The following is a 24,021-nucleotide window of genomic DNA, read 5'->3' as shown; positions in this document are numbered from 1 at the left end:
ACATTCTCGCAGTTTCACGTATGGTGTGGGACGAACAACTTTACACCTCCAGTCATTTGTACAGAGCCATTCCTGTCACCTTGTGGTGGTGTCTGTAGGATTGTTGAAAAGCCAACTTTCAACAAATATGTTGGTGCTTGTGAGATACAGCTACTTGTCGCTTACAGCTTCATGTTTGTTCTTGATGTAAAACCAATTCAATAAATTATTTGTTGCATTACTAGTTTATTACTTCCTTTTCACAAATAACTTTTTATTAGAAGACATTGCTGGGGTGGGTACAAAAATTAGTGTTATGTACATACACAATAAAACATGTAACAGTACACATTCATGCCTGTATACCAACATTCGGAGTCAAGCTTTGCTGAATGTTAAAATTGTTTCAATGGTCTCAACTAGGGAGTGTGACATGCGCACCACACTGTTGAGCATGTTGGAGCCCAACTCTTAATGCACTGTGTAGTTTCAGTTTCACATCCGCTTTAATGTGTCTCCAAAGCATTATTAAATGTTGCATCACACTTTTGGCCGGTGCACCGCACCTAATTTGGTTGTCAGTGCTGTTGGTTATCTTTATTGATGCAATCACAATGCTTTGGATCTATCACGCACTTCCCAGGATTTATTCTCCAATTATTTTCCCACCAACTTTTGTCTGTGACACTGGGTAGGCGCCGCATTTCAATGAACCTCTCGTGCCAACTTGGTTCATTGGATATGTGCTGCTCTTCAATGGGAAAAAAAAATTATGGTAGAACTCGTCTCACGATGACTGCCGATGGCAATGCGATTAGCATTCGAGCAATCTAGCGACAGTCACGTTTACTTAACATCTGTAGTGGTCATTCTGAGACTTCCGCTGCTTCTGCTATATGCGACATACTCCGGTAGTGTCCCACTTAGCTATGGCACTCGCTTGCTAAGGTCGCCCATGAGCACGGCGAGCATGATCGTGCAAAGCACCCGAAAAAGGCAAAAAAGAAAAAGAAGGATCTCCAGAGAACCACGTGGCGTGAGCGTGGAACGCAAGAGCGGACCCATTGTGAGGGAGGAAGCGGAGAAGGCAGCAGCAGTGAAAGAAGCAGCCTGTTGGACATTGGATCCGGGCTCCTGCCTATGCCTGGTGCTCCTGAGCCTACGGCTCAACCACTAGCTCTGGTGTATATCTACGAGGTGTCCAGCGAAGCACAGACCCCAGCCTCGATGATCCTGGACTTCCCCCTGGTCCACGTTCCTGCTACCTCGTGACACGTCTCGCCGCCCGGCTCCAGCAGGGTAACTCAGCAGCAGCCCTCTCAACGCCTGCACCATTCCAGCCGTGACCTCCTCCAACACCCACACTGAATAATATGGTAACGTTTGAACTTTAATGGCGTAACTGTAATTTGCAGACTAGTTAGACACTCTATACTTAGAAGCGTTCCATAGTAGTGTTCGTTACAAGTTGTATGTAGTCGTATTGATATAAACGTGTGTGTGTGTGCGACAGAGAAATACGCTTCGTATTTTCTTTCCTAAATCGGTCTGTATTGACCACGTTCAAGAACAGACTACGGTGAAAAAAATCTATACCGTGACACATTGGCATCCGCGCGACAGGCCGAAGCTATTCTTGTCGGAGGCGTTCCCGCCATTATCCACTAGCTTGTCGGAGGCGGAACTGTGAGAGTGGGTAATGGACGCAGAAAAGCGTCATCGCGATGAGAGGGCAGTGGAGCGCGAGGCCACTAAGGAGCGTGATCCGCTTGCTGCCGAGCGTGCGATGTCTGAACGAGCCCCAGCAGAAGCAGAGGGACGCAGCCGTCAGCTACGCATTAAGCTCCTGAAATGGACGCAGCCCGAGGGGACAGACCACAGGTGGGAGAATCCCCTGAAACTGCACAAGCGGTTCATTCATAAACGATAAATCCGCATAACTTTCTCCCGCAGTTTGAGGATGCCCGAGACGATTTAGACACTTACCTCAAAAGATTTGAGTGCGTCGCCACCAGCCAAGACTGGGATAAATCGCAGTGGGCCATTGCACTGAGCATGTGCCTCAAGGGGGGAGCATTGAACGTGTATGGTAGACTGTCTCCACATTGCTGTTTAGTGTATGACATGTCAAAATAGCTTTGCTGCAACGTTTTCGCTTTACGGCAGAAGGTTATCACGAACACTTCTGCACATCCAAACCTGAGACAGATGAAATGGCTACACAGTATGTTGCTTGGCTTAGAGGCTATTTTGACAGGTGGATAGAGCTGTCAGAGGCCTCACCAACTTTCGAAGGTCTGGCCGAGTTGGTCATGACTGGCAATTCTTTGCAAACTGCAATAAAAAAACTAGTGGCGTTTCTCCGCGAGAGAGAGTGCCCTACTACGTGTGCTGCTAAAAAAGCAGCTGATCAGTTTATGGAGGTCCAACAACAAAAACATTTGTATTACTTCAAGAAAGATTCAGGAATGAATAACACTCCCAGTCAGAAAACTGGTCGACATGGTGGAGATACCATTTCAGAGTGCTTTTTGTGTGGTAAGGCAGGACGTACGCTCCAAACTGCCGGGCCAAAACAAAAGCATTTTGCCCCAAATGCCGTCAACACGGTCATGAGGCAAAACTGTGCCCAGAGAAAGGGTCGATGCAGAATTCTGGGGCATTACTTGCCGAAAAAACAATATGATCATGAGGCATGCCATAATGGGGAACTCCCGATTAATTTTGACCACCTCGCGTTCAATCATTGTTTTAGATAATGTGTTTTCAGGAACTATTGCATTCTGAAACTGCATTGCACTTATACTATACATGTTTCTTGTATTTAATGCAGGGTGTCGGAACGAAATGTTTTTCGTTCCGGTTTTCGTTTCGTTCTGGAGAAAAAAGTTCCGTTCCGTTTTCGTTCCGGAACAAAAAAAAAAACCGTTCCGTAACGGTTCATACCGGTTTTTTTTTTTTTTTCAATAAGAAAAACGAACAAAATACTTAATATTAAAAGTATCTTTTAAAAACAGCAAAAAATACTGAACTAATACATAAAAATGCAATAATAATTGTTGGGGTTTTAGGTCCCAAAGCCACGATGTGACTATGAGGGAAGTCGCAAAAAGTTTCGAAGCAAGGACACAATAAAAACTTGGTATTTATTTTTCCTCAAGTTTGAATCCCGAATTTTCGTCAAGGGGGGGCACACGATTTCAGAAGCAGCAGGTCATCAAGTGTACTCGCCGATAAGCAAGACCGCTGCTCTGACAAAACGAACTTGAGTGCCGAAAATGCCCTCTCAACGCTGACTTGTGTGGCTGGCACACCAAGGGCCACTTGTGCTAACATGTACAGCTCCGGTTGCCGCTCTTTGCGCTCGTCCCAAAATTTCAACACATTCGTATGCAAAAGATTGAAGTTAGAGTAACTATAATATCATAAGATTTCCCCTTTAAAAACCCTGGACAGGAATAAAACAAACAAGTAACTTTACCATGAATTCCTAACCAAAATAACGAAAATCAGTGCTTTTCTAAGTTATAGTATTTAATTTTCTCCAAGAGTTAATCAGAAATTTTCTCAGCAGGTTCAATGCTTTGAGTCAAGAGTGTGAGCATGATCTCAGAAGCCGCCCGTCATCGAGTTTACTCTCTGATATGCAAGACCGCTGATGGTTTAGTTTTAGATGCAGCAGAAAAACCTAAACCAGCAGAGATTGACAAGCAAGAAATTGCTTTTAGATCATAGTGACCTTCTCAACACTTTCGCTGTTGCCAAGTTTGCCCGGTCTTTAGAAACTTGTTTGAATAACTTCCTTCAGGCAAATAGTGCAGTGCATCGGGGAACACACACAGGAGGCCCTGTCAGGAAACTCATTTAAAGCACACTCATTTGTATTTACAATATGACACAGGATGAACTAAACCATACTTTTGCATAAAGCATGCTCATGAGGCAAACACAACCATCCATCTACCCCAAGTTCTAGGAGTTTGTATGCGACTGCTAGCGAAGTGCAGCGGGTCACTAAAGTGCAGCGAGTCACTAAAGAGAAGCTTCGACACGTTCATGTATGTCAGTTCATTCAGGTGAACTAAGACGGGCAGGTACGCTGTGGCTAGTGCTGTTAGGGCTGGCTCTGGCTGATGGTGGCTTGCAGTGACGTGAGGTGGCAGGTAGCAGAGACGGGGGTGGCGATGACACATGCTAGGGCCACAGGTCAGCATTGCCTAGCAGTTGCCCCAGACACCCATGCACACCTGCACCTCGACAACATGTCCCTGGTAGGGCCACAGGTCAGCATTGCCTAGCAGTTGCCCCAGACACCCATGCACACCCGCACCTGGCGTTGAGCACTCGTCCCTTGCGCAGCCACCCTCAACCTCGGCAACATGTCCCTGGTGGTGCCAGAATGGGGGGGTGGCCTCGGAACTCCCTCGTGCTCAGCAGTGCCCATTTGGCTGCCTCGTCACTTGCTCCGGGTCGTTGGGTTCTCCAGGAGTGTCCGCCGCATCCAATTTCATTGGCTCAAGGTGCCCGTCTCGCCTCTCCTGCCGTCTAACCTCCCCTTGACACGCTCCAGACACTTGGCCCAATCGTAGAACACCGCACCTTCAGGGCACCACAAGGCCATCACTCATTGGGCCGCTTGCATGCACAGACAGGCCCAATCACGATAGACGATGATGATGGCCTTAACGTCTTTGGCACATGCCCACTCACGGGGATTGGCCGAGAGTCGGGCAAATTTTACATATGTGCTAAGTGAATAAGTTTAGAAAATCGATAATTTTGGTGAATAAATTAAAGCGAGTAAATTCCAAGGCGATTCAGTGGACAGTCATTCATTATACAAATTGTCAATATATATACTTATACATGAGGCAATAAGGTAAAGATGAATCGAATAATATGATTAACAATGAAATCGGTTTGATGCAACAATGAATTTCTATATGGCGATGCATACATCCCTGTGTGAGTGTCCAAGCACAGAAGCTCTGAAAGACAGCAGTACCGGAGAGTTCAATGGCAGGCCAAGGTGTCACATTGCAATTTGCAATGTCCTTTTTCTCAGGGAGGAGAAACGCAGGCAGTCCAGCAAGTAATGGTCGATCGCTTCTAATGCGTTGCAGAAATGGCACAAAGGGGAAATTGCCAGACCAGATCGGTGCATGTATAAATTTAGACATGGGACTGTCTTTTCTGTCTGTCTGGTTTTGCAAAATGTCCTGCTCCAAGGGAATTGTAAGTGGTGCAGTTCCGTGGATGATGCTAGATTTGATTTTGATGCCAAAAGGGTGTATCTTCTAAACCTGACAGACGTGATAAAACCCGTCGTTGGAAGACGGAAAAACACAGGACCTCTAATAGAAGCCTTGGCCAAGCTATCTTGCTATTACCGCGGTTGTTGTGGAAGGCTGTAGCTTACGCAACGCGAGGTCAACAGCTAGGAATTCTGCTAGGAATTCCACTAGGAATATTGGAGTGTAGTCGGGCAGCTAAACAGAAAAATACCAATCTAATAAAGAAAAAAAAATTCCAACTCCGGCCTTTTCCTCCCTCTGCGAAGCATCCAGAGAAGCTGCCAGAGAAGCTGCTTTGCATTGTTGGGGTATATGTCATCATAAGTAATAACCAATGAATTTGGGATACTGCTTACCGTGATTATATCATTTGTACATACATTTAACGGACTCAATAACAATTGTGTTATATCCACCTGTGGCATATGAAACCGAGGCCATTAGACTCCAAAAAATAAGGCTGGTTGACTGATAAAGATCGACTGGGACTTTCTTATTGGAGATTCATAGAGCCTTATGAATGTTTGAACGGTGAGTATTTTAAATCTCATTTCTAGGGAAGGAAGTCGCGATTCCTTGTAGAGCACGGTGTTTGGTACAAACTTTGGCAGCCCCAGACATAAGCGAAGCGCTCCCTTTCCAGCAAAGCTAGTGGACGTAGTGTCTAGCAGGGGGAGCCGGAGAATAACACACAGCCGAACTCTAGCATAGGTCGGATATACATGCAGTAAATCATAACAAGTGTGTCTCTGCGCATGCCCCATCAATTATTGCTTATCCTTCTCAATATCCCTATTGCACGGGACGCTTTTGAAGTTATGTGTTCAATATGTTGACGCCAGTTTAGATTTCCACCATAAATAATTCCAAGATACCTGACTTTTTTCCCACTTGTGGAATAGTGGAGCGGCGGTGCGAACGGGATATAATAACTGGGTCTTGTAGCGGAAAGACAAGAACAGCACTCTTATTTACATGAAGGGACAAGTGGATACTATCCAGCCAAGCTTCCAAATCGTGCAAGTATTACTGTACGCACTCGTACAGTGACTGAATATCATTAGCTGACGCAAAAAAAAAAAACGCTACATCATCAGCGTAAACGTCCGTGCATACATTCTGATGACAAGGAATGGAGCTTAGCAAGATATTAAACTACAGCAGGGATAACACAGCCTTGTGGAACCTCGCGCATTTTGTCCGGATTTTCCTGATGAGATTCAACTTTGTGTACAGTAAAACTCCCTGCCCTGCAAGAACTCGGCAGTCCATGTTACGAAGTATTCAGGTAATCCAATATCCTGCATCCTCTCTATTAAAATAGAGAGGAAATTCCACACTATTGTATGACTTCGAAATGTCTAGTGTTAACTAGAGCTGCACATTGTTTGTGCTAATGAGACAAATGAATTCGGCTTTCTAGGTCGACGACCACATTGAAATTCCTAGCCTAAATCCAATTTGACAGAGGCTAAATAATTCTCTTGTGGTCACAAAATTAAGCATACGTGCTTGTAATAATCTTTCCATTAATTTTACAAAATTTGATGTTAGAGAGAGAGAGAGAAACTTTAATGAATAAAATAAAATTTGAGGTCCCGTGGTTGGGGCCCCTAGTCCAGGGCTCCACTGGCACGAGCGGTTCGCTGGGCTTGGTCCAGGAGTGCCAGTTGGCTGTCCTGGTCCTCGTCCGCAAGCCGCGCCTCCCACTGTTTGTTAAAATCTTGTGTTTTTAGTAGTGTGGAGTTTATATGTGTCGGTCTGTTTGGGCATATCCACGTGATGTGCGGTAATGTTGGCGTGTCCCCGCACCACGGGCATTCGTCAGCGTATCGTGCTTGGTGAATACGGCTAAGTGTATGTAGGTTTGGGTATGTGTGTGTTTGAAGTCGGCGCCAATTCCTCGCCTGTTGACTGTTTAACTAAGGGTGAGGGTGTCCATATTGCCTCCGCTCCTGTCTTTGGTGTTCGAGGATGTCGCACGGTGTAGAGGGAGGCTCGTCACTGGGTCGGTCCACAGCTCGGATGCTTAGTACGCGAGCTAGCCGGTCCACCCTTGTGTTGCCCTCCATGCTCTCGTGTGCGGGGCACCAAGTGAGGTTGTGGAATCCGGTAATTTGACTCCCTAGAATTTTTAGTACTAAGCGCGGCGCCGTCCCGGAGAGATACAGGCGACAGGCGGTTTGTGAGTCCGTGAGTATGGCAGCAGATACGTCCCTATTCTCCGCGTCCCTAACTGCAAGTGCAATCGCTACGGCTTCTGCTGTGCTGGCAGATTTTGCCCTGACCGATGCAGCTATCACACGATTTTGGTTCGTGGCTACCACCGTAACTAGTCCCTGTTCGTTTGACTCGCGTCTGTGTAGTACACGTCCGGTTGTCCTCTAAATCTTTGGTGCAAGGTTCTCGCTCGGGCCTTCCGGCGCCCTGCATGATATCTCGGACTCATATTCTTCGGAATTGGGGACACCATTATGTGCTGCCTGACTTCCTGGGTCATCTGCACTGTCTCTTCTGCACTGAACTGGGGGCGGAGGGCAAAGCCCAGTTTGGTTAATATGGCCCGACCCTGCGTTGATGCGCACAGCCGTTCCTTTTGTGCGATGAGGGTGGCTGTCGCATATTCCTCGAAGGTATTGTGGATTCCTAATTTGTCGAAACGTTCTGTACTGGTACTTTCTGGGAGCCCTAGAGCAGCTTTAAATGCCCGCCGAATGATCACTTCAAGCTGTTTGAGCTCCTGCTTGGTAATGCTTTGGAAGGGGAGTGCATACGTTATCCTACTGATGACAAAGGCGTGTACCAGTCGGATCGTTTCTTCTTCCGAGAAGCCCTCGCGGGTTCGCGTAACCCTACGGATCATCTTGGCTACGTTTTGTGTAGTACCTTTGAGGAGGTGGAGCATGTGCGCTACTCCGGCCGTTTGATGGATCCATAATCCCAGGACGCGGAGTTTATCCACCTCTCTTACACGCCCCCCGTCCAAGAACAGTTCGAAACTCGGACGATTTTCTCGTCTCGCGTACTTCGCTCTTATACGAATAAATTCGGACTTCTCTGGGGCACATGTCATGCCGGCCCCTTGCGTGAAGGTCTCGACCTGTTGGATGGCCCACTGGAGAAGCTCCTGCTTATCCCCGTAGGATCCCCGATTTGCCCACAACGTAATATCGTCAGCGTAAATGGCGCTCCCTAGGGCTTGCTTCGCATCCAACTCTAGTGCGAGTTTACGCATTCCCAGATTAAATAGGAGAGGGGAGAGTATGGACCCTTGTGGAGTTCCTCGATCGGGAACTGCAAAGGGTTTCGACCTATTTAAGCCCAGACCGATGGTGGCCGTACGGCTTCTCAGAAAGCTGCGTACATACTGGTAAATGCGCATCCCGCAACCTACTGCTTCTAGTCCTTCCAGTATTGCATCGTGGGAAATCGTATCAAATGCCTTTTCTACATCGAGAGCAAGCACAATGCTGTCTTCGGAAGCCCTTACCGGGTGCAGAACGTCCTGCTGAAGCATCAGAAAAACGTCCTGTGCCGACACATCTGGACGAAATCCGAACATGCTTGTGGGAAAAAGATAGTTGCTTTCTATGTAGCGCGATAACCGGGTCTGTATCACCTTTTCAAAGAGCTTTCCGGCACACGATGTTAGCGATATATGTCGTAGGTTTCGAATATCTCGGGGCTTCCCTGGTTTTGGAATAAGGATTATTTTTGCTTCCCTCCATTCAGCCGGTAGTTCTCCCTGATCCACCCATACATTCTCGTTAAAGTATTCAGTTAACTGCTCTATTGTTTCGTCGCTCAAGTTTCGAATTATGGCATTAGTAATCTGATCGGGCCCTGGCGCCGTGTTTCTTTTGAAGGACTGCGCCGCGGCATAAACCTCCGCCGTAGTTATCGATGCGTCCAGATTCGGTTGTTCCGGCCCCGTATAGCTACCGCACCGGCTCGCCTCTTTGGAATTCGTACCTATATAAATATGCTTTAAGTGATCAATGAGTTCCTCGTCGTTGCCCTTGAATTCATTCTCCAGTAGCTTGAGCGTTGATGTTAGAGAAATAGGCCGAATATTGTCTAGTACATACCCTTTGCTTTGGTCGTTAAGCAGCGGGATCACCATCGCAATTCTCCACACAGGAGGGATCCATGCATATTGTATAGAGTAATTTACGGTATCTAACAAAACGTTAGGAGCGACGTCAAACAGAAGTTTAATCATCTTAGTAAAGAGTCCATCAGGACCTGGGTCTGCAGGTGGCAAACATGAAACAGCGTGGGAAAATTCTGACAAAGAACTCTCTTCAAAATCTTCGAATGTGCCCCGTCTCTCTGAGGAGAGGAGCGAAGACTGGTCACGAATTGTGTCTCCTAACCTCTCGCAATTACATCTAGAGAGTCTGCTTTATCACTGCTAGTTAAAACTATTGACTCCAAGTTCCAAGGGACATTGAATAATTTTTTGTGATCTTAAAAACCAAAACAATGCACGCTTATTATTTGACTTTGAAAGAAATTTGAAATGATGAACACTGTAATCATGTTTTGCCTTAGATACCATTCTTTTAAATGTTCTAGCCATAAATTTATAGTTATTGCAGTTTCTCGGAGACTGGTTCTGCATGAGTTGTTTCCACGCAGCTTTCCGTCGCTTGTAGTCCCGCGAGCAGTCGTCATTCCACCAATTTGTAGAAGTAGTGTCCTTGTTTGCCTTTCACTGGAATTCTGATCTCTTACGCAAAGTGTCCAAGATTGAGCAAATATAATCAGCATTCAATAAATACTTTTCAATTTATTTGAAAGTGGTCTGTAAACATTTTTTAAAGCTATGGTAATCCGCAAATGACTGGATTCGATCCTCTGCGGTGGACTGCAGAACTATCAGTTCAAACTTAACTGGAACATAATCACTGTTTGTCCCAACATCCACTGTTTCCCATGAGGATATGGAAAGACGGCCTGAAAATGTAAGATCCAGCACAGATCTAAACTGTCCGCGAAGAAATGTAACTGAACCCGAATTTTGACACAAAAAATTTTTACTTGTTGCCCAGTCCCACAGAAGCTTTTCACACTGGTCCGATCTGGATCCCCATGATACATTAGGTGAGTTACAGTCTTCTTTTTTCGCGCTGTTACACAAGTTAAAGTCTCCAGCCAATACAATTTCTTTACCGCAGTTTGCCACAACTGATTCTAGTGGGCGTGCATCGTCCACAGCCAAAGAAGGAAAGTATACATAATTTAACCAATGAGAAAGGCCTACTGCCAGGGAGAATAATTTCTACCGCAAAAATTTCACATTCTGTAGACATCAGTTGGAATGATATATTTGCCCTGTGGCAAAACTTGCTCGAGACCATAATTTACGAGCCCCCTCCTCTAGACGGGCGATCTAGGCCAAACAATCTAATATTACGCAAACAAAATAATTTTTCAGGAGATAACGAAGTTTCTTGCAGTAGAATTACATCTGGACAAAGTTAAGAAGATAGAACGTTTAAATCGGTAGAAGCAGCGAATATTGATCTGCAGTTCCACTGTAGCACCCTCATCTACCTTCCGGTGATGAGAGCACCGCAGAGGCAACTGCCTCCGCCAAAATATTGAATTTTCATTTGATTTGATTCGGCGTGAGCAACGCCTTTTGTCCATAACTTCCAGTACTTGAACTTCTCGAGTTCTAGCAGGGCAGTTAGAGTAATCAGCCTTGTGGGCTCCACCGCAAAGGCAGCACGTGTCCGAGTGAGCCGAGCAGTCCACGAGCGGAATGGCTATCCCCGAATGCACTACAACGAAGGCTAGAGTTACCACCGCCTATGCTATGTCCAAAGCGCCAACGATTGCGGCATTGTAATGGGCGCGAGGAAAGTGGGTCCACTCTGAAGATTAGAGGCTAGACTTTTATCTCAGTAGGGCAAGATGTACCCGCGAACGTGGCAATTACTGATTCAGTGGGTACACGTGCATTGTCCACCATTCTGTTACACCGGTAAACAGCAATTACCCCGGCCGCAGAGAGCTTTTTCTGGGCCTCTGCGAGACTCAAATTTTAGTCCACGCCAGAAACCATTCCCTTGGTACAGGCAAGATGTGGAGGAATGAAGGCACTCACTTGCATCGATCCAAATGATGAGCACTTAGGTACATACATCGGTTATCAGAATCAGTTTATTTAATACAAAAACGGGGATACTTACATGATAAGTATATACAGAAGGAGGTCCCGTAGTTAGAAACTGAAATGGGACCTCCTATGCATGATGACAAGAATTATTAATACAAACAACAATGGCAACATGTAAAGTTTACAATAAAAAAGGTTTTAAGAAGACAAGGCATAAATGAAAGAGAAAGAAATGCCGCAGTTGAATGCATAACAAGGCTGCGGATTAGTCAATAATAGGGAAAACTGTAAACCAGGAACAGAGAAACACAGTTAAAGTAAAAAAATGAACAAAAAAACACATACTACACTGAAAAATGACAGTCGGATGAAGCTAAAAGAAAGTGCTTAAGTTCTGTATGAAACCTGTGAGTTTTCAACAATTTTAAAAGAAATGGTAATGTTTTCCAGAGAGATAAAGCTGAAAAGTGTAATGACTGCTTGCCGTAGTTGGTGCAAACACTGGGCAAAATAAAGTTCATATTCTCTGCAAATTTGGTATTATTCATGTTAATAAGAGATGTCTTTGGTATGATGCTTACTGGAATATTATTGTTCATTGCCCTAAAAATAAAAATTCCGAGGTTATATTTAACAAGATCTGTCACATTCAAAATATTGTTACCAAGCAATGCTTGAGACAACGCTGAGGACAATACCGAATACGACGACAACGCTCTCTGATGTCGCGCGGACTGGTGTTGCATCTTGTATGCCTTGTATGCCAGTGGGCGCTTTGTAAATATTCTGTAAATATAATTTAAACCTTTCTTTTCCCATAACAATATTATGAGCATGTAATAATTCATTCGCGCTAATGCAACAAGATGAAAATGTTATTAGACGAATAGCTTGATTTTGAATGACTTGCAATGACGTTAGGTGACTGTTATGTTTCCCCATGATACAATGTTATAGTTATGAGAATGAACAAAAGCGTAATACAGCGACATTAGAGTAGAAAATGAGAAATATGGTCGTGCTTTAAATGGAATGCATATTCCATATGCCATTTTCTTTTTTACGTTAGCTATGTGAAGGTGAAACTTAAGGTGGCGATCAAATTCAACACCTAAATAGGTGCAGTGATGAAGTGCAGTGATTAGGTGATTGTTGATGGAAATGGATTGAAGGTGCTCAGGCGATCTCTGATGCGAGGTAAAGATGACAAAATTGGTCTTATTATAGTTAATCTGCAGTTGAACTCTTTAGTGGACGGAATTTTTCGTTCAACTAGACGAAACATTCGTAAAACCATAGTAATGGTCCGAATTCGCGACAGGTACGCTACTTTCGTCAAGCACATCAGACACATCTAGGTACCGCCCAATGGCGAGCCAGCAGTCGCTGTTCAGGCTGTCCACTTGAGTCCTCTGATGAGGATGGCAAGTGACACCTTGAGACACCACTCCAGTTATTAAAAGGTAGTTTCTCGCAATGAAATGCTTAGCCGATTTCACCATTCTCGACGCATCTTCCAAAGACATTCCTGAGGCAGCCGCAATGCGTAGGAGGAAACGAGGCTTTTTATGCAACGACTCGAACGCCTCTGCCCAGCCCTTGTTGATGCAGGGGTCAAGCACAAATTTGAGAGCGCAGTTCCACTGTCTCCGATTCTTATCCACACACTCCTTGACTTCAGCAACTAAGAATTCAATGCCGTTTCTCTCTTCAAAGATGCAAAAACCTGTTAGTGTACCGTTACGCTTCAGCCAAAAGGAAATGCCGCGTAGGTAGTCCGCAAACCACGGTACTGTAGTGATGCAGTTTAGAGACACTTTTTCCAAGGCATCACTGCTGGTTGCTATTGACGAGAGATATTTTACATTTCTCTGATTTAGCTCGCTGATGCGGAGGGAAATTTCGGTCACTGTTCTGTTTCGCGATAAGGCTCCCGCCACAACAAAGCACGTATCGCGAGAGATGCTGTCCTCCTGCAATGCAAGCGTCTTGATGGAGCAGTTGGCAATGAGTGCTTCACGCAACCGCATCGCCGGCCTACAGTCACAGTTGCAGAATTTCACAAAGAGGTGCTTTACAGTGCTGGATCCAAGGGCTGCACACAGCTGTGCAAAGGATCTGTCAGAATACCCGGAGCATCCGATGTGCAGCTCTGTCGGGCACAGTGCAGGCACCTTCAGGGCTTTGATGAGAGCCGGCACATATGCCTCGGGCCAAGTTGTGACCACACGAGCGAACCATTGGGCAGCCACCAGCTTTCCAGACAGATCAGCCCTGTAAAGAAAAGACATCTGCGTCACTGCACTTTTTCATCAGCCGCACATGTCGGGACATGAGCGTCACCTCTATTTTGTAAAGAAAGGCGAACATCACCTTGCACTGCTATAGAATCTTTAAAGGATAATCACCCTCCCTCTCAAAGATGGGCTGGCCGCGGGAAGCCTTCAGAAAAATCACTACATGCTTTCAAGTTGGACACCACCAATCTCTTTGGTAGCAGACTGTCAAATAAGTACCGTGCAGTCCACTGTTAAAGAGAACAAATCAACAGGCGGCTCACACTTTGCTGGCACTCTAGCAGCACGTTCCAGCAGAAGTGGCGTCAATTAAGTGTACAGGGGTACAGAAAAGTGACAGCGTCACCGAGCACAGTTCACCTGCAGTGAAGCTGAGCAACTGTACACTTGCCAGAGGAAGAAATTCACCAGGTGCTCTACTCTCCTGTGTTCCTTGCAACAGTGAACAACACTGTACACAAGTGTCATACCACGGCCGCTGACACCAGCACCAGTCCCCGACTGGTGGACTGGCGCCACCAGTCGGGGAGGACTGTTGTCTGGGATCGGCATAGAAAATGTGTTGGTAACGTGCTTGGAACACCGTCACCTGTGGAAGCCGATGCGTTCCATGCCTGTCAGCTAGCGCCGTTTGGCCCAGCCAAGCGGCCGGGAATGCAACTATGGCTGTGACGCTCGCTCCCATTGCGACCTGTACCTTTTTTTTAATCGAGCGGCCGTGGTTATACATAGGGAAAGTTCAGCAACCCTCCCACCTCATTACACTTCTACTGTCAGTGGAGCACTCTTGTGGCAGAGGACAAGCTGTGGCAGCTTGAATGAAGGCACAAAACGCTCCATGTCTAGCTAAAGGATGAATGAGTGATTATGACCAACTGCGGTTATTATGAGCTACACATCTAGCTATCAACTTTCCCGGCATTTGCAAACACCTCAGACTGCTTTACTCACATGTCCTGTCTTTTACAACCATTTCCATTTTGCCCATTGAAGGCATGGCTAAAGAAGTGAACTAATCTTTTCATAGAAAAAAGGTCTACTACTGGGCTTCAGTACCAGTTTTGAAAACCAGGGAGGAGTCACTCACAGCTGTTTCGTATTTACCAACATAGTCCCATGAAAACCATAGTCTAGAACATGATGTTCAGAGGGCATTTTCGTTAAACTTTTTGCAGTTTGTCTTTTATGTCTTGGCCTTATGTGCTCGGCTAGATCAAGAAAAACAAGGGGGGAGGTATCGCTCATTAGTACTCCGTTTCATACACAGCAGGCAACACTGCAGGAGCTATGCAAATACAATTAAAGCTTAAGATAACGAGCTTCAATATAACAAAATTCTCGATATAACGAAGTATTTCACTTTTCATAACCCTTGTACATGGAACACTATGTATTTATAACCTCAATATAACGAAGCGCGTTTATCTGCGATTTCAATATATTTCAGTGCCGCCGCAAAGAAATCCCGAGACAATAAATGGAAACTTCCGCAGATGCAGACGGTCAAATGGTTAAATTACAAGCGGCTGCTTGCGAACACACCTCTGAAATAGCGCTGCGCGACAAGAGCGACCGCCGAAGTGGAGCAGTGTTCCGTATAAGTGCAATAAGCACCTATTGTGCCCCGCGCACCACATGCTTTAGGTGCGATTTCATGAAAGCGTGCAAGGGTGAGACAAGAAAGATGGCTGCTTCAAGAATGCCGCCTTGGCGCGCGAGCAAAGGGAAAGACGGGGAGGAGAGCAAGCTAGCGATTCGCACGCGTCTTGATTTCTGGTGCACGTCTCGGCTGTAGCTGCGCATGGCTATAAGCGCGGCTGAGCACATAGCAGCCGCGCACCCCGTTTTCGACATAATCTGCCGCGTGTGCAGAGTGGGCATGCCGAAACAGCTTGGCATCATTTAATCTGTCATCCCGCGCGTTTAGTATTGGCGGTTGAGTAATGTTGAGTTTCGGAGACCTGTTGAAGCGAGAGGCAGGCGAAACATTCGCTCCCCACTGCCAGTGCTTTTCATGATAACGTCATCCCACTGCGGGCAACGCTATCGGCCTCGGAGGCGGAGTGGACGTGAAAGAATGATGAATGGCTTCACTTAATTCGTACCGCTGATGTGAAGATATTGTTGATGTGGCATGAAACCATATCATTCGTCGCCGACTCCCAAATTAAAAAAATTAAATGGTTTCTCATTCATATTTGTGTTTTGCGATTGCCCGACAATTCGGAAAATATCGCGGCCCCTTTCTATGCAAGAAAAATTCATCGATGACTGTACTTATGTGCATAAAAAGTCAAATTTCAATAACAATTTCGATATAACGAAGCAAATTGCCACTTTTTAGAATGACAGAAAGCTGAGCTAGTTGGTAAGGATTCATAATGCAAAAAAAAAAAAACTAGTGTCCAGTTCTCTGGTCGAAACCTGCCGATCCGCCAGGTTTCGACCAGAGAACTGGAGGACACTAGTTGCTTCCGAAAGACTGAAGCGAGAGCTAGGGAAGCTGAAACCAAGCGTCGCAGAAGAGAACATCCCGAGAGGCACCGGTTGCAGTCACGGACACCAGGTGCGTTTAGCGCGAACACAGGGAAACACGATCGGCGTCGGCAACAGCTCTACACGTCCCACTACCACATGCCTCACTCCTCTCCACGTCGCATCCAATATGCTGCACGATGCTATTTCTATACTCTGCTTTCACTCTCTCTCAGCTCTCTCCCCCAGCTCGGCGAAACTATCGCACAGCTGGTATGGGGTTGCTACGCAACGCAGTGACGTCATAGCTCGGCGAGGTTTTGCGGCTCACGGCACAACATATGGCCGGCTTAAACAGCTCCGCTGTTAAAGTTAAGGCGTGTAGACACGGACACAAGACAAGTGCACAACACGAACGGTAACACGAACGGTTCGTGTTGTCCACTTGTGTCAGTGCCGGCACACCTTACCTTTTTGCCAATTTTACCGACTTTGTTATGTAGTGTGGTCAATTCGCATATTTTTTCAGTGCAGTTGTTTTTGTTCTACAACCCTTTCTATATGAAACAACTATGTACTTCATACATTACAACTACATCTTGCAGGCATAAGGTTATGTCAAATCATATATTAATGTGTAGCATTATATGGTTGGTCGGTTGGAAAATTCCATGTGAAGCCAAAAAACCATTTTTCATTACAGGAGGAGAATGCACAGTTGAAGTCAATTGTGTGTGCGGTTGATAGCTGCCATTTGGACTACAGTGACAAACAGCCCAATTGTCGCGATAACAATTGGCGTGCTTGTGCAAAACATTCTACGAGCCTTGTCCGATTTCACCATTCCCCATATGTAGAACAGAGGCGTTAAACCTAGGCCAGAAATTCCTTAGTCCATACTAAATGGGGGACAGCAAGCAGTATGGGACACCTTGGTAACCAGTGAGGATGGAAGGTGACTAATGGGGACACAAGACAAACATCACAACACGTTGGTTATGCCATGCCGCGTGAAACATCTCGTGAACAAATTATGCGGAACTTCCCTGAACGTGAACTATCGAAGACATGCGTAGCATTATATGGTGGTCAACGTGTTGTGCAATGTATATGTCCGGCAATCTAATTATGTGAATCTCTCTGCTTGTACCCCTCACGCATATATAAATAAATAATGCACACTACATCAGCATAACCCCCACACATCATCATCATGCATAACAGATTCCGCACCACGTCAACAGCCAAATAATGCTACACACATCTCGGGCAGTTCCCATTCAGGAAGGTTCCGCTCAATTTTTTGTGCACCTCTGTGCTTCTAATATGCAACATACTATGTTTTGGTTGCAAAAATGTGCCACAACACTCGTTTAATGGCAAATAGGTTCGCATCTGCAATGCCTTCCTAGTAATAGCTGCAACAAGTTTTGTTAGATAAAGGCATGAGACAGTGTTACATCGGATTATCTGAAACATACCTGTAACTTTCTTTCATATATGACACACTACAGCACACAGCGTACACAGCACGCAGCACACACTACAGCTCCACAGCGTTGCTGTGGAGGGGAGCTCTGCAGCAGTTTTCATGCTGCGGTGTGTGATATTGTGATTGATATCAAAGCTAAGTTCAAAACGATGTACATCAAAGCCCTGGATTTGCTTGGAAACGTCACAACCAATGATTATAAAAGTAACCTTCTGCCGACCTCACAGGAGGGAACAACTTATGTACACATCGTATTTCTTGACCAGAAATCTGTAGTTTTCTTTTTCTAATGTTGCGTTATGCCAGCTCCACATTGGAGGTCAGCTAAGAGTTTGTACAGTTGCAACGGTGAATGCTGGCAGCATGTTTCTGCAATGCAGCCTGCATCGGAGCTGTCACTAACAAAAGTCAGCCATAAGAATGCTGCAGCAGTTGCTGCACTTGAGCGAGACCATGAGCCAGAAAACAAACTCTTAGTACTTCCGATGGGTGCGAGAAGTCACTTATACGTACACCTTCACTGTCTTTGATGTATCTGTTGTCAGATTGGTGTACTACCGTGTAGGCTTCTTTTTTTCTTTTCCCCACCTGAATGCAGGCTGTTAGAGAAGTTCCTCTAGCCTTTGCAGTGTAGCATGCTATGTGTGAAACAGGGTATACTCTAAATATAATGAAGACACACATGTGTTAGTGCAAAAGTTCACCGCGCACCTGAGCATCAAATGTGGCTGAAAACATTCAACAGTTTTGCAGGAACACAGCTCCACTGCACCACAGAGGCTGGTGAACAAACTCCGACCATGCGTCAGTGACACCACCCTTGTAAAAAGCACTAATCTGGGGTGAGCTCGAGATTGCTTCAGGACTCGCAACCTAATCGAATCACTCGACTTGTCCGTACCTACTCTATTCATTTTACCCTCGACAACTCCACTTGCAACTCCAGCGCAATCATAATGGAATACTTGTTCAGACTGTAATCACCTTTCTAGTTAAAACTGTTGTTACCTTCCTATCACTGAAAATTTTCCAGAGAATGGTTGTTTCCAAGATCTAGCACCATGTCCCAACCTTGTCCTTTTTTGGGACAGAGTAATATTTGACCACTGCCAAAAAGTTAATTTCTGTATCGTGTGAATCTCAGTGCTGTTCAGCCTCTCTGAAAGAGAGGCTGAACATGGTACTAGGTGGTACTAAACTTCTGACATCATTTGTTTTGTGAAGTGAAGTCCCAAGAGCTTTAGACCCTAGAAAAAATACTGCCATGCATTGAAGCACCCCAAGTAACCCTCTAAGGTGCTGCACGCACCATCATGCATGCAAGGAGGGTGTATCAAAAGCAAAAGCACTGAGGAAAATATTCTCTCACATACATCCTGAAACACTTCTGACTGGAGCTGTGAAACGAGTTGGATGGTAGACAGCTGGGTGTTTGCTGTCAATTTCACCATGTCATCGATCGTGTAGTGGGTTCACTGCTTTCAGTGTTTTTCACAATGTTTTATATCAAGGGTATTTTTTTAAGTGGCTGGATAGTTACTTTCTAAGTATGCTAGACATGAAATAGTTTATGTTTTTGCATCTGATGTTCCTGTGAGGTGTTCTTGTGTGGTGTTTTCAATCTATATGCCTTGGCAAAGCTCACTGAAGAATTGAAAATGTTTACTCCATTCTGGAAATGTACGCTTTTCATTATTCTGATGATACAAGTGTATGGAAATCAAGATTTCAGTGAACAGAATTTGTTGGTATCTGAAGAGGATGACATAATACTGTTTAAGTAAGCCAGTTTCAGTGTTGATACCCGGGAGGTTGATGTGCCATGATGTCATAACTGGCTGGCTTCATTCCTGTGATCGGTAATGCTGCCACACGCCATTTCAGGCAGAACGCGAGCAGCACTCTTGTTTTTATTATAAGCTGCATCATCATAGGTAGCCTTGCTGGCACACATCAGCAAATTTTGCTGTCATGATGGTACATTGATGTCAAAGACACAGGTCCGGCATTTTCACACCAACTTTAGTATCAAATTAAGATATCTTGCATTTGGTAATCTTCGCACTTGCTAAGTGTGTTTATATATGGTAGAGTTTCTGCAAATTGAAAATAGGTGTCAGTATTCCTTTACTTCCTTAAAATTCATTTGAATTAAGCCTCCATCCCAGTCCCATAGCAGCCACAGCAAGTCAGTAGTCGGTTTCACTACGTTTTGGCAAATGTTTAGCCGAATCATCAAAGTTGGTTCATGCTGCCACAAAATTGTCATTCATAAGTATTGTTTGCTACTGGCAGTTTACGTTACTCTTACAATTTCAATCGATTTTCATACTTACGGCGGATGCACGAATTTCTCCGTGGGATGAAACACGAGCAGCTTCAAAGTATCATTGGTGTCGAGTCCATTGCACAATGTCAGCACTGCATTAAAGGTCAGGTGACACTGAGAAAGGTCAAAACGCTCCAAAGAGCCATTAAGCGAGATCCCAGTAGCAACTTCTTCAGCGGCATCAAGGGTCCAAGTGCAGTGACGAACTGCCAAGCTGCAAAGTCCAGTATTATGTGCCAAGAGAGTGTTCAACGACATGCCATCATGTTTTCGAAACATTCCCGGTTTGCGCTTGTCGCCGCTCAAAACTAGATGCTTTAGCACTCGGTTGAACCTGAGCAGCTTGAGCAGCTCTCCGAAGTTCAAATTTGCACATTCATATTGCAGCTCCGTGGGCGAGAAGTTCAAACTAAGCCCACTGCAGAGCGCGCTTAAAAAAGCTTGGTTGCTTCCTCTATCTCGAAGAGAAAGCTTCTGGATACACTTGTTTGACTGCAGAAGTTGTTCCAAGGCAGTGGTAGCCTCTAACGTCAGATGGCCACCAATTGACAACGCAGTCAGGGCTTTACACTGATTGACGGCACAAATCAGCTGCCTGGGTATGTTTGGGAGTAGCTCGCTTGCGGAAATGGCGAGTTCCTGCAGACATCCTCTATTTGCCGCAAAAAGTTCGGCGAGTCTCGATATCAGGTTACTGTCGACGACAACGCCTTCTATACGCAGGCTCTTTAAGGTGACGACGTCGCCTACAGCATTGAGCAATAGATTCCAATAATAAGTTGCGCCTCCGGAAATCTCTATGCACTCAACAGCGCTCGCTGTTACTGTTTCGATTGGGGGTGGAGCCCTCAGAGAGGCGAACACATCATGGCTAAGGCTGAGCCTTTTGATGCACCTGTGCTGACGGGAAAGGCGCTTGAGAACATATATCGTGTTGTAGCTTACGCCGTTGTCGTCAAACGTATCGATCTCGTATCGCCAGGCGTTGCTCAAAGTCCGCAGACACAAGTTCCCGGGCTCTTCCTCCTCCAGTTCGAGACAGAAACAGCGCAGGCAGAAGTTCCAGTGCGTCACTGCTTCGCACAGCCAACAGTCCTTGTACGGCGACGATGAACAAGTCTCGGTGATGCCTGGTAGCATCATGGAAATCGTCAACGGCATTGTCGCTATGCTGCAGCTTCAACGTCGTTGAATTTTCGGAAAATTAAGCAGCACAACATGTGATGGACAACTACACAACGAACACTGCATGCGTCTGCTTCTTTGCTCGTAGTCCGAGGGACGGGCTTGGGGTGGTCGAAACGTCTACCGCAAGCAGTTGGAAACTTTGCGTTTTGCATGGATTGCACAGCGAACTTCTCACTACTTCTGACACAGAGCGAATCCTTCATACAGCCAATAAACACACAAAGGAGCAAGGCGCAACTGTCAAAGGTAACCGCAGAGGTCGTGTGGTGGCGTCCGTGACCCTCCACAACACTCAAGTTTTGTAAAAATCAGACTGCGGCCTCTGACATAGCTATTAACGCAATCTTGAAGGCGATATTTGAAAGACGCCGAGTCAGGGCACGAGAAGTTCAGAAAATCGAGAACTCGAGTTCAGAGGGTGCGACTGTTTTCACAACAAATCCGTGCAGAGGCGGGGCCTCGCCTCGATGACGTGTCACCATTTTTTTATTTTATTTTATTTTTTTCCTCTCTGTTTGGCGGCGCGGTCGGTATGACGCAGAAAAGCGCCGCAGTTTGAGGACGCCCGAGACGATTTAGACACTTACCTCAAAAGATTTGAGTGCGTCGCCACCAGCCAAGACTGGGATAAATCCATAGAGTTTCATATTACTATAACTAGGGTTTTTTATTTAGAAACTCTTTGGATAAATCGCAGTGGGCCATTTCACTGAGCATGTGCCTCACGGGGGAGCATTGAACGTGTATGGTAGACTGTCTCCACAATGCTGTTTAGTGTATGTCATGTCAAAATAGCTTTGCTGCAACGTTTTTGCTTCACGGCAGAAGGTTATCACGAACACTACTGCGCATCCAAACCTGAGACCGATGAAATGGCTACACAGTATGTTGCTTGGCTTAGAGGCTATTTTGACAGGTGGATAGAGCTGTCAGAGGCCCCACCAACTTTCGGAAGGTCTGGCCGAGTTGGTCATGACTGGCAATTCTTTGCAAACTGCAATAAAAAAAAAACTAGTGGCGTTTCTCCGCGAGAGAGAGTGCCCTACTACGTGTGCTGCTAAAAAAGCAGCTGATCAGTTTATGGAGGTCCAAGTTACAACAAAAACATTTGTATTACTTCAAGAAAGATTCAGAAATGAATAACACTCCCAGTCAGAAAACTGGTCGAGATGGTGGAGATACCACTTCGGAGTGCTTCTTGTGTGGTAAGGCAGGACGTACGCTCCAAACTGCCGGGCCACAACAAAAGCATTTTACCCCAAATGCCGTCGACACGGTCATGAGGCAAAACTGTGACCAGAGAAAGGGTCGATGCAGGATCAAACGTTTTGTCTGGTAGACAACGCCCAGCCCATTTCCAACGCTGTGCATCAAATAGGCTATATCCAACATGTGCGGGCCGAAGGGATGCTAAGAGACAAAAGTGACGTAAGGACTCCTCATACAGATCTGTTTCCCATGAGGATATGGAAAGACGGCCCGAAAATGTAAGATCCAGCACGGATCTAAACTGTCCGTGAAGATATGTAACTGAACTTGAAATTTTACACAAAAAATTTTTACTTGTTGCCCAGTCCCACAGAAGTTTTTCACACTTGTCCGATCTGGATCTCCATGATACATTAGGTGAGTTACAGTCTTCTTTTTTCGCGCTGTTACACAAGTTAAAGTCTCCAGCCAATACAATTTCTTTACCGCAGTTTGCCACAACTGATTCTAGTGGGCGTGCATCGTCCACAGCCAAAGAAGGAAAGTATACATAATTTAACCAATAAGAAAGGCCTACTGCCAGGGAGAATAATTTCTACTGCAAAAACTTCAGCTAGAATGATATATTTGCCCTGTGGCAAAACTTGCTCGAGACCATAATTTATGAGCCCCCTCCTCTAGACGGGCAATCTAGGCCAAACAATCTAACATTACGCAAACAAAATAATTTTTCAGGAGATAACCAAGTTCCTTGCAGTAGAATTACATCTGGACAAAGTTAAGAAGGTAGAACGTTTAAATCGGTACAAGCAGCAAATATTGATCTGCAGTTCCACTGTAGCACCCTCCTCTACCTTCTGGTGATGAGAGCACCACAGAGGCAACTGCTTCCTCCAAGATATTCGATTTTGATTTGACTTCAGAGAGGAGTTTCTTAAATTTACAAATTGAGCGTAAAGTGGTACTTTCCAGGGGAGAAAACCTCCTTTCCTGTGCCCGCACGTCAATTTCCATCTTTGAGGTATCCCGAGAATCAGAATTGCCAGGGCTAGTAGTGTCCTTGTTTGAGGAAACTGGTACAGGCCTGACTTGCTTTATGTGAGATTGCCTCATCTTCCTGAGCGTGAGGTGTACTAGCATTCATGTCGGAGTGTATTGGCTGAGCAGTAGCAGTCGGTAATAATTGTACAAGTCCATTAAGGTAATAAGGGTACTAGTGCATTAAAGCATGCCGTGACGCTTTCTACAATATGCTCCATAATTTTAGCCATAGACTTTTCGATAACCTGTGCGATTACCTCTGACAGGGTTCTATCAACGACAGCCTGGTGTCGTGCTGTCACACTCGCATATCCACAAGCTCTTTCCTTTACCGCTGCAATGGCATCTCGGCGTGAGCAACGCCTTTTGTCCATAACTTCCAGTCCTTGAACTTCTCGAGTTCTAGCAGGGCAGTTAGAGTAATCAGCCTTGTGGGCTCCACCGCAAAGGCAGCACGTGTCCGATTGAGCCGAGCAGTCCACGAGCGGAATGGCTATCCCCGAAAGCACTACAACGAAGGCTAGAGTTACCACCAGCCTATGCTATGTCCAAAGCGCCAACAATTGCGGCATTGTAATGGGCGCGAGGCA

General features: G+C 45.6%; 1 protein-coding gene and 1 long non-coding RNA gene across 2 annotated transcripts; both read right to left on the bottom strand.

The window, feature by feature from the left end:
- Positions 1 to 205: 205 nt before the first annotated feature.
- Positions 206 to 22,123, bottom strand: LOC125939603 (uncharacterized). The gene is made up of 2 exons (XR_007464119.1): positions 22,040 to 22,123; positions 206 to 2,178 (listed from the first exon to the last, which is right to left on the bottom strand). It is a non-coding gene; the product is annotated as an uncharacterized LOC125939603 (long non-coding RNA).
- On the bottom strand, positions 11,427 to 21,659 carry LOC119431979 (uncharacterized). Its single transcript, XM_037699416.2, has 2 exons — positions 20,001 to 21,659; positions 11,427 to 13,674 (listed from the first exon to the last, which is right to left on the bottom strand). Exons 1-2 carry the CDS (start codon positions 21,152 to 21,154, stop codon positions 12,669 to 12,671), a joined length of 2,160 nt encoding a protein of 719 aa, XP_037555344.1. The 5' UTR covers positions 21,155 to 21,659; the 3' UTR covers positions 11,427 to 12,668.
- Positions 22,124 to 24,021: the final 1,898 nt, after the last annotated feature.

This window comes from Dermacentor silvarum, chromosome 10, assembly GCF_013339745.2.
Source record: "Dermacentor silvarum isolate Dsil-2018 chromosome 10, BIME_Dsil_1.4, whole genome shotgun sequence".
In the NCBI taxonomy this organism is placed as follows: Eukaryota; Metazoa; Arthropoda; class Arachnida; order Ixodida; family Ixodidae; genus Dermacentor; species Dermacentor silvarum.
The sequence above is the reverse complement of the archived record's forward strand: the minus strand, read 5'-3'. Positions and strand labels throughout refer to the sequence as shown.